Raw genomic sequence first — 12,736 nt, 5'->3', positions numbered from 1 at the left:
CATCGGCTGATGTATATCATCGACTGATGTATATCATCGACTGATGTATATCATCAGCTGCTGTCGTATCTGGGAGCTTGTAGTTTAAGATTTAACGGTAGTACGGATGTCTAGTTATCGTCATTTTACAGAAAAACACCATGTATGTGGGTATTGATGTATATCATGATGGAGCTAAGGGCAAAAGTAGATCGGTAACTGGCATGGTTGCCTCTCTGAACAAGGCAGCGACTAGGTACTACAGTCGCGTCAGCACTCAGGGACCGGGGGAGGAGCTTATCAACGGGCTGAAGACTTGCTTCATTGCCGCACTGAAGAAGTATCATGAGGTCGGTGGATTCATCACTTACACACTTAGTCGATAAGCTACTGTCAAAATGCTTAAAGATGAACTTGCACAGAATCTTGGCCGATCTTGTCAGAAAGTATTTGTATTTTTCTATCATTTACTATTGTTTCTGATGATTGAGGTGATCTGATTGCCAAGATGTTTCAAGATTAAACTTGACAAAACTTAATCGACAAGACATAAACTTAAAGAGAAATGCATGTGAAATGATGTCACTATCCGCTATCATTGCTATAGTTGAAGTTGCAGCGTTATGCGTCTCTATTCTGCCGGTCTGTTTGCGACTGTAGATGTCGTAATCGCACTTTCTGAGGGTTTTAATCCGCGATCAAGTTTTTTCGATTTTAATCTTGAACTGTCCTGGCAGTCAGATAACCTCAAACATGAAAAACAATCACAAATGATAGAAAAATACTGATAGTTTTTCTTAAAATCTACTAAAATTTTGTGTAAGCTCATCTTTAAGGAATGAGTCGCGCCATAAAGACAGTTGCTTGGCTCAAGGGTCAGTCTGTAGGGAATATTAACAAATTACCCATCTGTTGCTTCCTTCTTCACTACTTCCTCACATTTTCTAGTTTATAGTTTTGTGAGATGCTAGTCGGTACATCTGAATCGGACTCTTTTTGAATGTTTAGGTGAACAATGTATTGCCTGACAAGGTGATCGTATTTCGAGATGGAGTGGGCGATTCCATGCTGGAGATTGTGGCTGAGCATGAGGTAAAACAACTCAGCACATGCTTCAGTACCTTTGAACAGTACAGACAGCAGCTGCCCGGACTCACCGTTATTGTTGTGCAGAAAAGAATTAACTCACGGCTTTACGCCGTCAACAGAGGAGTAAGCGTTATTTTATATACATTGAGGTGATTGCTTTGTTTCTGGTATCTAGTTTTCTGGTAGTCCAAAAATATAACCAGCCATTTAGCAGGGAAATTCTCAGTTTTTGCTATGCCAATCTTTTCTATCATAGAGCTTTACTAGCGTTTAGTCTGCCCTCACACGGGTATGACCTTGGGTATGACCTTGGGTATGACCTTGGTATGACCTTGCTCCCTCTCGCTCTCCCTCTCTTCTCCGTTTGTAAAGCCGAGGTTAAAGTAGCAAGTCTTATCAGAAGTAGAAGGTTGACCATAAGTTGACCTAATAACAATGTCTTCCAAAATTTAATCATTTGCTCACAGAGCTGGTAGTATCTATCCGTTTACAACAGATGTTCAAATGTTATCTGTCTGGTTTTAGCTCTTCTATCCTTTGGGATAAGATGAAAATTTCTATAACTTTATTGTCTGCGTTGACATTGAGTGAGGTAGTTCTAAATTATTTTTTTAATAGTTATTCAGTCCATACTTAATTTGCTCTTGTTTTAATTAAAATGCTATTATTGTTGTTTGTTGCGTTAGGGTTCAAATGGCTTTCCAGTGGATGACAGCACTTGGTTACATTGATGATTGGCGTGATGGCGTGATGATTGATTCGTGTCGCTGTTGACCTTTTAGCATATTGCTGACACGCTAGTGCATAGTGCTAACATATCACACATACATTGTGTTACAGGTGAAACATGTTTTCTGAGGCTATACATTGTGTTACAGGTGAAAGAGAATCCACCACCCGGTACAATAGTGGATCATACAATGACTAAAGCTAACTGGTGAGTAAGTTCAAGTAATGCTTTGGCCTTTCGATCCTTCATGTTTTCTGCATCTGTTAAGACACCATGTCAAATATTCCCCTTGGCTTCAGTTTCTTTAGAACACCAAGGATTGTAATGTAGTCATATACCATTGGCCTACATATTGTGTCTTTTCTTTCCTTGATGCAGTCAAGACTTTGTTCTGGCGCATCTAATGTTTTATTAGTTCATATAAATATGAACTTAGACTATAGTAATACCGGTGTTCAAGTTTTGAGGTTTTGACAGTTTTCAGATTAGCATCTGAAACAAAAAGTTTGGAATTTTTAAGTTTAAACTTGAATGTGTTTGAGGTGTGAAATATTTGATCGGAGAGGTTGAGCTGTAATTTTCTAATGGAGATTGGCAATGGCAGAGGTAATGCATCTTAGCCATAGTTCAGCTAATCTGAACCTATGGTCATGGTGTGGATAACTTCCTATTGGTAGCGATTGGTAGCCATTTATAAGTAACCTGACTGATTCTGCTCAGTTACAGCAGTCTCACATTCTGAAGGAATCTTTAAAAGCGTCTAATGTCATATACTTTGAGAATGTCATTTCTATAGAGTTTATATCGAGGCTGAAGGTCCTGTATACTGGTTACTTGGCATTTTTTGCTCACTTCCAGTTCAGCGTATCTTTGTTGCAGGTTCGACTATTATTTAGTCTCCCAGCACGTCACCCAAGGTACAGTGATGCCTGCTCACTATGTAGTCATACATGACACTTCACAGCTCAAGCCGGACAACCTCCAACAGCTGTCCTATAAAATGTGCCACCTTTACTACAATTGGGCTGGCACAGTCCGGGTCCCAGCGCCTTGTCAAGTAAGCCAACTACACCAATGAGATGACTCAAATCAATCAGAGATATTAATAAATTATATTGATGAGCTATACGCAGCGATGAAATGCATCATTTGCGTAGTCGATATGTTTTCGACGCGTCGGGTTTAAATGAACATTTAGATAGAGAAAATCCGATGCATTCATGACTGGCCAAAAGAGTTTATTCTCAATAAACATGAACTCATTCCATTTAATGATTTAATTTATTTTCAAAGCTATCTAATTTCATTCGTGATTCACGGTAGAACTATGATGGCAGAGCTTCACACAAGCAACTATCTGTATATGCCCAAAGATATTCTCACTTCTAACAGGATATGTGAATGCGTGTAAATATGAACTATCCATGAAACCTTTCAGATTGTTCTTTAAGTAATTAAATCTGTTGAAATCTAAAGCTTTTTTGTGATAAATTTATTTCGCACTTTCGTATCCTGGAGACTATGGAGCATTTTATCCTTGAGCCAAAATATTGCAATGCATATAGCTGTATAAACGTTATTGCTGTTATAAACCCTTTATCACCCAAAAAGCTTGTTAATTAATTCGCTGACATTACTTCGATAAAGATAATGGTAGATCTAGCATGGCTTTAACACGGGCGACACAAACTCTTATTGGTAAACCGGTTTTCTGCGCAATGTGCCATCCGGTAGCGTCTGTGTGTAGCCATAACAAATATCTATACTATTCTTCGGCGGTGCATTTCGTCTGCTCGTGTACCCAGGCTTTTCGAGCTTCATTTCCTTTAGTAACATCTTATAGAATGATTAAATGACAGTATAGCATCAATTGACTCATCTTAAAAACATAACGCTGCAGAAATGCTTTGTACATGTCACATATACTCATTTCATGGTTCACTGGCTATAACTATGACTTTGCACACACAACCAGCAACAATTGAATGGCTGTCTCTGTTTGAATTGAAATGGCAAGTCACTCAAAAGTTGCTGTTTGATATTTTGTTACCTCAACTGATTCAGAACTGCGCTAGCCTAGATGCACTTGTTTGAACTCAATTTATACGGTGATGTAAACTTTGTGATTGTTTATCTGTTTCCACATTTCTTTCATTTATAACTTTTATTACATATTAATTAAATGAAGAATGTGTGCTTGAATCATTCAGTTAAGATGGGTAGAAGCGTAAATGAAATCCGGTGTCGTAATGTTCCTTAGGCAGCAGCTGTGTAATTGCGCAATGACTGAAAATGTTTTCCACTAAAATTTCATCCTTATTTTTGTGACTATTTCCTGACTCTGTTATTTGAATGATATCAGCTGTCTTAAAATGTTGGATTGCCATCAGAGAATACCTGTTACACTTTATAACACTCACCTTTAATCTCTGTTGATATGAATAATTAGTTGTGTGGTTGGTTCAGGCATCCTTTTTTGATACAAAAAAATAGCGCATTTATTTACTACCAAAATCTCATATATTTTGTTGTGAGCTGACTCCTACAGTGGCATGTGTCAATCGTAGGCATTCAGCAAGTGAATTTAGAATAATAGGTGTTATTTTTTGCAAATTGAAACAGTTATGTAATCCCACGACCAAACGAGCGGGAGCGAAGTTTGAGAGTTTTTATGATAAATGTATGTGCACACAACTTACGAAAATTATTCATTAACAATGTGGCAAACCCTTGTTTCAAAATCTCATCAACAAATTTAACCATCGTTTTGTAGAGTCGTTAAAGTATAATAACGATACAAAACACATATAAGCCTATTTAAATATGTTACCAAGTCTTTGTAAATTGTCGACAGTCTCTTAAAACTTACCCATCTGATCGGATTATACACGAATAGACAAATTCATTTGGCCGAAATTCGTCACAAAACGCTTGACAAGCTTGGTTTAATAAAAGTTAAGACCGGCAAACGAAACGCCGAGCGACAGAGAATAGAATCATTAAGTCGTGCGCATTTCACGAAAAAATAACGTGCACATTTCACCAGTCTATAGCATTGTCGAATTGCCGAAGGTTTCTGTTATTAACGTAGAAGTACAGAAATCGTTTCTTTTTTTCCGATTTCAAAGTAACTGACATTTTGGAAACTTTTGAGTACTTTGGTATTCTAACTGATGTCCAAAGCAGTGAATGAAAGTAAAGGAAATGACGATGATATTTTTTTCTAACGATTCTTATGAGATTATTACAATATTTAATTAGAAGTTTGGATGACTATTGAAGTGTTATAGTTACACTAACAACATCGATGATGGGTAATATGTTACTGCTACTATTTTTTGTAAATAGTTTTGTTAAATAGAGTTTCTAAAAATCTATATAAATATCACAACTTCTTGATATTGTTAGCTAATGTAGAAACCTTTTCAAACAGAGCTATGAGTGTTGGTGGTCACCAACACTCATAGATGTGTTTGAAAAGGTTTCTACAGCTATGATGTTTTGAAATGTAAACAAAATTGTGCATTGGTTTTCAATTATTACTGTATTACTCTATTATTACTGTATTAGAATATTGGTTATTCTAATAATATCAGTGCATTTTACTTTTAATATTGGCCAATATTGCATTTCTCCTATTGCAGGGGGAGAGATATAAACATATAATCTTTTCCTTTCATTATTGCTGTTTGTCATGACCAAACACTTTTTAAATAGATTTTCTAAAATCTATATAAATATCACAACTTCTCGATATTGTTAGCTGTGACGTTTTGAAATGTAAACAAAATTGTGCATTGGTTTTCTATTATTACTATATTAATAATATTGGTTATTCTAATAATATCAGTGCATTTTACTTTAATATTGGCCAATGTTGCATTTCTCCTATTGCAGGTGGAGAGATATAAACATATAATCTTTTCCTTTCATTATTGCTGTTTGTCATGACCAAACACTTTTTAAATAGATTTTCTAAAATCTATATAAATATCACAACTTCTCGATATTGTTAGCTGTGACGTTTTGAAATGTAAACAAAATTGTGCATTGGTTTTCTATTATTACTATATTAATAATATTGGTTATTCTAATAATATCAGTGCATTTTACTTTAATATTGGCCAATGTTGCATTTCTCCTATTGCAGGTGGAGAGATATAAACATATAATCTTTTCCTTTCATTATTGCTGTTTGTTGTATATAATAACACCTACACCCAGTACATTACAGCTACCATTGCAGTTATCCTATTGCACTGCAGTGCCATTTGACTGCTAATATTGCATTTCTCAACCATCAGTACCCTTTCTTTTTTCCAATATCACTTTGGTCGTGGACTGTGTTACAGTGGAATTTCTAGTATATAAAACAGTTACGTAATATATAAAACTGAAAAAGAAACTAGCAAACACGCTTGTCTTTCCATGGAACACTGGAACACCGGAACACTAGGTTGTGACTACATACCAAACGTTCGTTTGACGAAACAAATTTTGTTAAACAGCTGTCAGGTTGGTTGTGTTTTTGGTTGGTTCCAGCCATTTTTCATCGTGTTTGCTATTTTATTACAGTATGCCCATAAGCTCGCCTATCTCATAGGAGAAAATGTCAGACGAGATCCATCTGAAGAGCTTGCAGATAAACTCTACTACCTCTAAGATGTTGAAAGAATTCTAGACTTAGTGCTGAGCAGCAGTCTTCATGCGGCCAAATTTTGCTCGTTTGGCATATTTGTATAAAATATTTTGCTGTCAATAGTTTCTCGGTTCTGGAGAGATTGACTTGAGGCTGGTTACCAAGGCTGGTTCTAGTCGTCATATATTATATTTGTATGATATATATACACTATTTTTGGTTTAGTTTTAAGGTATGGTTAACCTTCCTACACTATTTAGAAATGGCGTAAAATAACTGTAAATACACTTCATGACCACCTCCTTAGCCCACCGCTTCAACGACAATATATTAGATTTTACGCCTTTTTGTTTACAATATACCTATACACTATCATTGTATAAGCACTAGTAAAGATTTTGTCGAATATAGATTTTGATGTATGTATAAGTTTTCTTTGGCAATAATCAACAAAACGATGTTTTTCGTTACATGCCAAAATAAAGAAAAAGAAATTAAGTATTATTTGATCAGTTGCTTTGAATAGCATTGAATAAAATGCTTTGATATGCATGTAGCTTGAAGAGATTGATCTGTATGCGGAGGTAGACAGTTTTGACTGCATCTTTGCAGAGAAATGTTGGCTACATTCGTTACAAGTGAATTTCGGGTCTATTGAGCTAAAACTTGACATAAGTGCACAGGTAAACTTAATAATATTTTAACCAACTTTAGGAAGTGTTGAAATATATTTAGCGTTTTGCTTTATCATGAAGTTGCTTATACTAAGAAATTATATTATTGTACTTGCACTTCTATTGGCAGTAGTTTTGTTGACTAGATGACCAGACCTTAATCATGCAATTTGCTCACTCATCAAGCTCTACTGAAGCTATTGGAATACAATACAATACACCCTAGGACACTTATATTTTCCTAGTATTTAGTTTCGTCAGTAGCATATAGAGTAAAATTTCGCTGAAACTTAATTTCGCAGCTCTGATGAGTGCGAAAATATAGTGATGTGAAAATAAATGCAGTGGACCAAACATAATTAGATTCCTCAGGTTCAGTTCACCGATAAGAAAAAGATTTCAAATTGGGACTAGTTTGTAATTGTGAACCGCAGGTGGAATTGTGTGGTCGAGATCGATAATGCAATTTGATCGCTTGCTGCCATTTGTTTCTTAGACTATCAATGAACAAAGCTATTTAATTTCGCGTTTTCGCTCGTTTGTTATGATAGTTTAGTTTCGCGCATGAAATTTTCACCAGAGGATGACTCCGCGAAAACGTGAAAGTTAGATGAGGCGAATACATAAGTGTCCTAGGGCAGCTGATTCAGCAGGTGCAGTGTGCTAATTAGCATTGACTCATAGTTGAGGAAAGGAAGAAGCTAATGGCTTGTCTGCTATATTGTTATACAAATTATCTGATTTTATTGCTGTGCTATACTCCAATGTGTTCATAGCTATTAAATGAAATCAATGGTTTCTGTAATGTCATCAAGTGGGTGTATCGTGCTGTATAAACCTTCATTTAACATTTGAACATGAGTAGTATAGCCAAAATGCAGATACCATCTCTTATTGCCTAAAAGGAGGTATTAGTATAAAACAGAGGTTCTCAATCTTTTTTGGCCTAGGTACGTACCCCTTGGGAATCATATTGCAAAAAATGTACCCCTTTGGAAAACACAGCTCAATTAAGGGTATAATTGGTCTAACTTCATTAATATGACATGTGTGCATTATTGAAATGCGTCACTTAAACAGGTAAAGAAATGTGGTATGGTATGAAATTGCTATTTATTAAAATAATGATAACTATGCGGCACAATTTTTATACATGGCAGTGTTTTGTTACTTTCCCACTTTATTTTGGCCAGTCTAATGGGAAGGCTGTGCCTGCTTCACATCAGTGAGCTGTTTGATGTTCAGTTTAGTAACAGATAATGAAACACTGAGGTCGGCATCAACATTTAGCCGTGAGCGACATTTGCTTTTCATGTACAAAAGTGAGAAAAACTCTTGCTCACACTTATAACTACTAGGAAATATGAGCAACAATTTTAAAGCTACCTCTGAAAGCTTGGGTAGGACTAGGATGTTATCAATGAGCACCAGAACTTGCTAAGAATGCAATCTTCAAATCTATCATGTGCACCAGAGTCATTGAGAAGGTCAATCAACTCTTCTTGCATGTCACTATCAATATCAGCTACCTTTAACTTAAAAGGGTTTCTAGCCAACTTCAAATCTGTGTCATTTAAGTCAGGAAAATATTGTTGAAACCAGCAAGCCAGCTGAGAGAGGGGGTCTGCAACCAGATATTTCATGAATGAAATTGAATCTTGTGAAAGCATTACTTCTGACAAGCTATCAAACATCAAATGATCCAGCATTGACTTACTCCACATCTCTAGTTTCATGATAAATGCTCTAAGCTCGTCTGTAAAATCAATTATAGTGGTAGAGTTCCCTTGAAGGTATGTGTTGACAGTGTTTAATCTTAAGAAGATATCTCTCAGATATGCAGCTTTCCATTTCCATTCTGAAGTCCTTAACTTCTCACTGAATCTTGAAGCGTGCTCAGAAGTCTGTGTAGCAAAGAAAGCTGCAACCTCATCAATCAGTCCTACAAATCGATTCAGGACATTGCCTTTAGAAAGCCATCTCACTTCTGTGTAGTAAAGGAGGTTTTCATGATCTGCATCGCAATCTTGACATAATTGACGAAACAACCTTGTGTTTAAAGCTGATGCTTGCCTAAGTTTATCTGAATGGCAAAACTAATTGGCTTTAGAATGATACCAATAATTATAGCTCTATAGCAGTGGTTTCAGCAAAGTTATTAATATTTAGAGCCAAACAAACCAAAAATTTATTAAGCTTATAACTTGTATTGTACCCCCTATATTTCTAAAATGTACCCCTAGGGGTACTTGTACTCCAGGTTGGGAACCCCTGGTATAGAAGATCTGTACATATACCGAAAAACCGCTAATTGAATGCCACATCTATCTGACCGCCAATATGAGAAAAGGATTGAAAAATAGAGCGCCAGCCTCTATTTGAAAACCACCTCCGATTGACTGGTTCTATAGAGGAAGGGGTTGAAAAATAGAGCACCATGGAGTTCTATTAGAGGTTTTTACAGTATGCTCTATGTACTAAATAGTATAATGATAAGCGTATAGACTTGAAACAATTATTTTCAAGTCCATATTTTAGGCCACACTCTGATTAAGAACACATCTGCTATTAATTTGTTAAACATTAGTTTAGGTATCTGACATTTATTCCTACCTGCTGGATGTCTGTTGCCAAGATTCTGCCTGTCAGCTACTGTAGGTCATCGTTTCAGTGCCAAGAAACAAGCTTATGCATTCATTATAGTGGGGATAATGATAAACAATTACCTATGTGAAAGGATCCTCTATCAACCACAAGTATTCATCTTATGTGTAGAAAAAATTATTCTTGTAATCTGGTTGTACATAGCTATATATGGATGTTACAAAGGCATAGTAGATTCAGAACATTGCATAAATAGGGTCAGAAAATTGATAGGAGTTTGAGGTAATTTGAGTATGCCAGTTTGCACTAGCTACCAAAACAGAACGCTAGGAAACAGAGGTCTTCAACATGTTTCCAGGCGTTTCATCTTGTAAAGAAAAGTAAACGACATTCCGCTGCATGTTGTTTCAACTGGGTTATGGCTGTTTACACGAGCAAAGGTGTGTTAGCTCATGCCTATTAGCCAATATGATTCTATTTTATTAGAGAAATAGTGAATAGAAAAAGCTGTCAGAAAAGCCAATGATTTAGCAAAAGTATAAGGAAAAACTAACAAACATCACAGAGCTTTTGTTAACATTTTCAACCAAATACATGTATAATAGAAACTATAACAAGCAAGAAGGCCCAACTTATAATTATGTGTATATTGCATTAGAAGTCGAATGAAAGCAGACAATTGCTAAAGTGAAATGAAAATTTGTCCTCTTTAGCCCTACACTGAAAATAAAAATTATAACATCTCATTTTCCAAGGAAGAAAGAAAAACAACATAACCAGCAAACACCAAATCATGTGACATAATTACAATGATTCAATCAGACAAAAATGAACAACAAACATCAAATAATGGGACATGATTACAATAATTCAATCAGACAAACTTTAAAAAACTATAACACTGCTGACCACCTTCAAGTTATGGGCACTTTTACAGTCGCATGTAATTGTTTGCTTTATAGTGTGAATTGTATTTTAAGCCTATTCTTTATACATTTTTTAGACTTATTTGTGTTCGCTCTTGTCTAAAAATACTATTTATGGAAACATCACTAAATAAGATTTTTACTCCATGCATTGCTACACATAAGCCAGTAGCCTACCAGTAAAGTATCACTCTCTCCTATAACACTTGCCTGGGTGTCTAGCAGACTCAAACTGCTATATAGGTGGTCAGTTGGTATTTCTATTTCATGTGCTCTCACTCTGAAGTTAACAAATAGGGAACTTGAAGCTATCAGTTGCAGCGGTTTATGTGTTTTCTATTAAATCATAGCAGAGAAATTCATGAAATCTTTCCGGAACGAACGTTAAGCGACCACTCGGCACATTTAGCTAGTCTCTCAGTACACTGATCACTAGTAACTAGCCTCACTACTAGACTATTGTGTGAGCTAACTACTCCTGCAAAGCTTGAAGCTAAAGGTTGTTTTAGCGTTCAGAGTACCTACCATTAGAGAAAAACTAGCAGCTTCATATGCTGGATTTAATGAACAAAGGTTCAAACCCATATCTTACTCGGAGTGTTCACTATTTCACGACAAAGCACAATGATTTTACAGCAAAATTATGTAGATACCTACACTCATGGGAAAAAGTATTAACAGCTCTGCCTTAGTTGCCTAGCCATTTAGTAATTTAAAACCAAACTTAAACATTTGATTGACTTTGAATAGATTTTACCCACCGCATAATCTTATTCACTACATGTCAGTTTTGCATACTGGACATCACTAGAAAGCTGAGAATCAAAGCATTTTCAGTAAGTTAATGACCTCGAAGATTAATTTCAAATTTTTACACAAATCTTTTCTTTGTTGCTGACGTTTGATTCTTACAATCCTGCATAATGTAATTAGTTGCTAGTTTCTAAACTTTAAAATTCTCTTGGGTCCATGCTGACGGGTCAGCTCCGTTTTCATATAGATAAAAGGCTTCACGAGTCTGTGAAAGATCAAATGGTTAACCAATGGGGTGATGTCTTGAAATGCCCTAAGAGATTGACTCGAGGAAGCCACATCAGAGATACTCTTAGTTCAAATTTGACAAATTTGGCCTCAATGACAGGACCTTCACCTGCTCGCACAACTCGTGACGTTTGCCAAACGAGCACTTTTTCTTTATACATGTACAAACAGACATCTTTTCATTAGTTTTATTGAGGCTGCAAAAATGTTTTGAATGCTGATTTTCACTGCATTGCCATATGTCAGTTTTGTCCTCTCTGCGATTATTTGTCAACTACGCACACTGTAAACCGGTGACATCGCCGCGGCAACGCGGATACCTCGGGAAAGTTTGCTGCTGTCAAACTTTCCCGTATGAACAAGGTTACCACAAACTATTGTGAGATTAGCCTCAACATACTGAGTTATATTGTGAGCCAGCCTCAAGCCGAGCCTGAAAGCACAACTGTGCATGCATCAGAGCAATTGTAGAGTAGTAGCAAGATTTGACAAGTCCATAGCCACAGGAAAAAACTGGAAAAGCTATTAGAAATGCTCGAACCTGTTCATGGAAGTTTATTACTGATATTGATCCCAAATAACCAGCTTTCAAATTTAAACTATGTGAACAGTTTCCCCGGCAATATAAACTTTAAAAACTGTTGTTTGTGCTTAAAAATGTAGAGTTGATTTTTCGTTAAAATATGAAATAAACTGAAACGTTTTTGAAGCATCTAAAATCAAAACTGCACATAAAAGTCATGGCTCGGATCAGTTGGGTCAAAAACTATAAGATTATGCAGTGAAACTATGAAGAAGACTGATCATATATATATATATATATATATATATATATATATATATATATATATATATATATATATATATATATATATATATATATATATATATATATTTCTCAAAGTATGTATGTGGATATGTGTGTATGTGTGTCTCTCCAGCTATAGCTATTATTAGAATAGCTGTAACTGGAAAAACGCTGATGCAACGTCATGATTCACTTCATTAGAAGTTTAGCGCTTATTAACTAGCTTACTGGAATTTTCCATTGGCA

The 12,736-nt window shown here is 35.8% G+C and overlaps 1 protein-coding gene across 2 annotated transcripts in view; it reads left to right on the top strand.

Annotated features, from left to right (window-relative positions):
- LOC137392946 (piwi-like protein Ago3) overlaps positions 1-6,932 on the top strand; it is a 48,232-nt gene extending 41,300 nt beyond the window's left edge. For both annotated transcript variants that reach the window (XM_068079311.1, XM_068079310.1), the window contains exons 14-18: positions 132-329; positions 988-1,191; positions 1,947-2,005; positions 2,678-2,855; positions 6,374-6,932. In XM_068079311.1, the coding sequence (XP_067935412.1) occupies positions 132-329; positions 988-1,191; positions 1,947-2,005; positions 2,678-2,855; positions 6,374-6,460 (726 nt within the window). In that variant the 3' untranslated portion in view covers positions 6,461-6,932. The remainder of the gene's footprint in view (positions 1-131; positions 330-987; positions 1,192-1,946; positions 2,006-2,677; positions 2,856-6,373) is intronic.
- Positions 6,933-12,736: the final 5,804 nt, after the last annotated feature.

This window comes from Watersipora subatra, chromosome 4, assembly GCF_963576615.1.
Source record: "Watersipora subatra chromosome 4, tzWatSuba1.1, whole genome shotgun sequence".
Classification (NCBI taxonomy): Eukaryota; Metazoa; Bryozoa; class Gymnolaemata; order Cheilostomatida; family Watersiporidae; genus Watersipora; species Watersipora subatra.
Note: the sequence above shows the minus strand (reverse complement) of the source record. Positions and strands in the feature narration are given on the sequence as shown.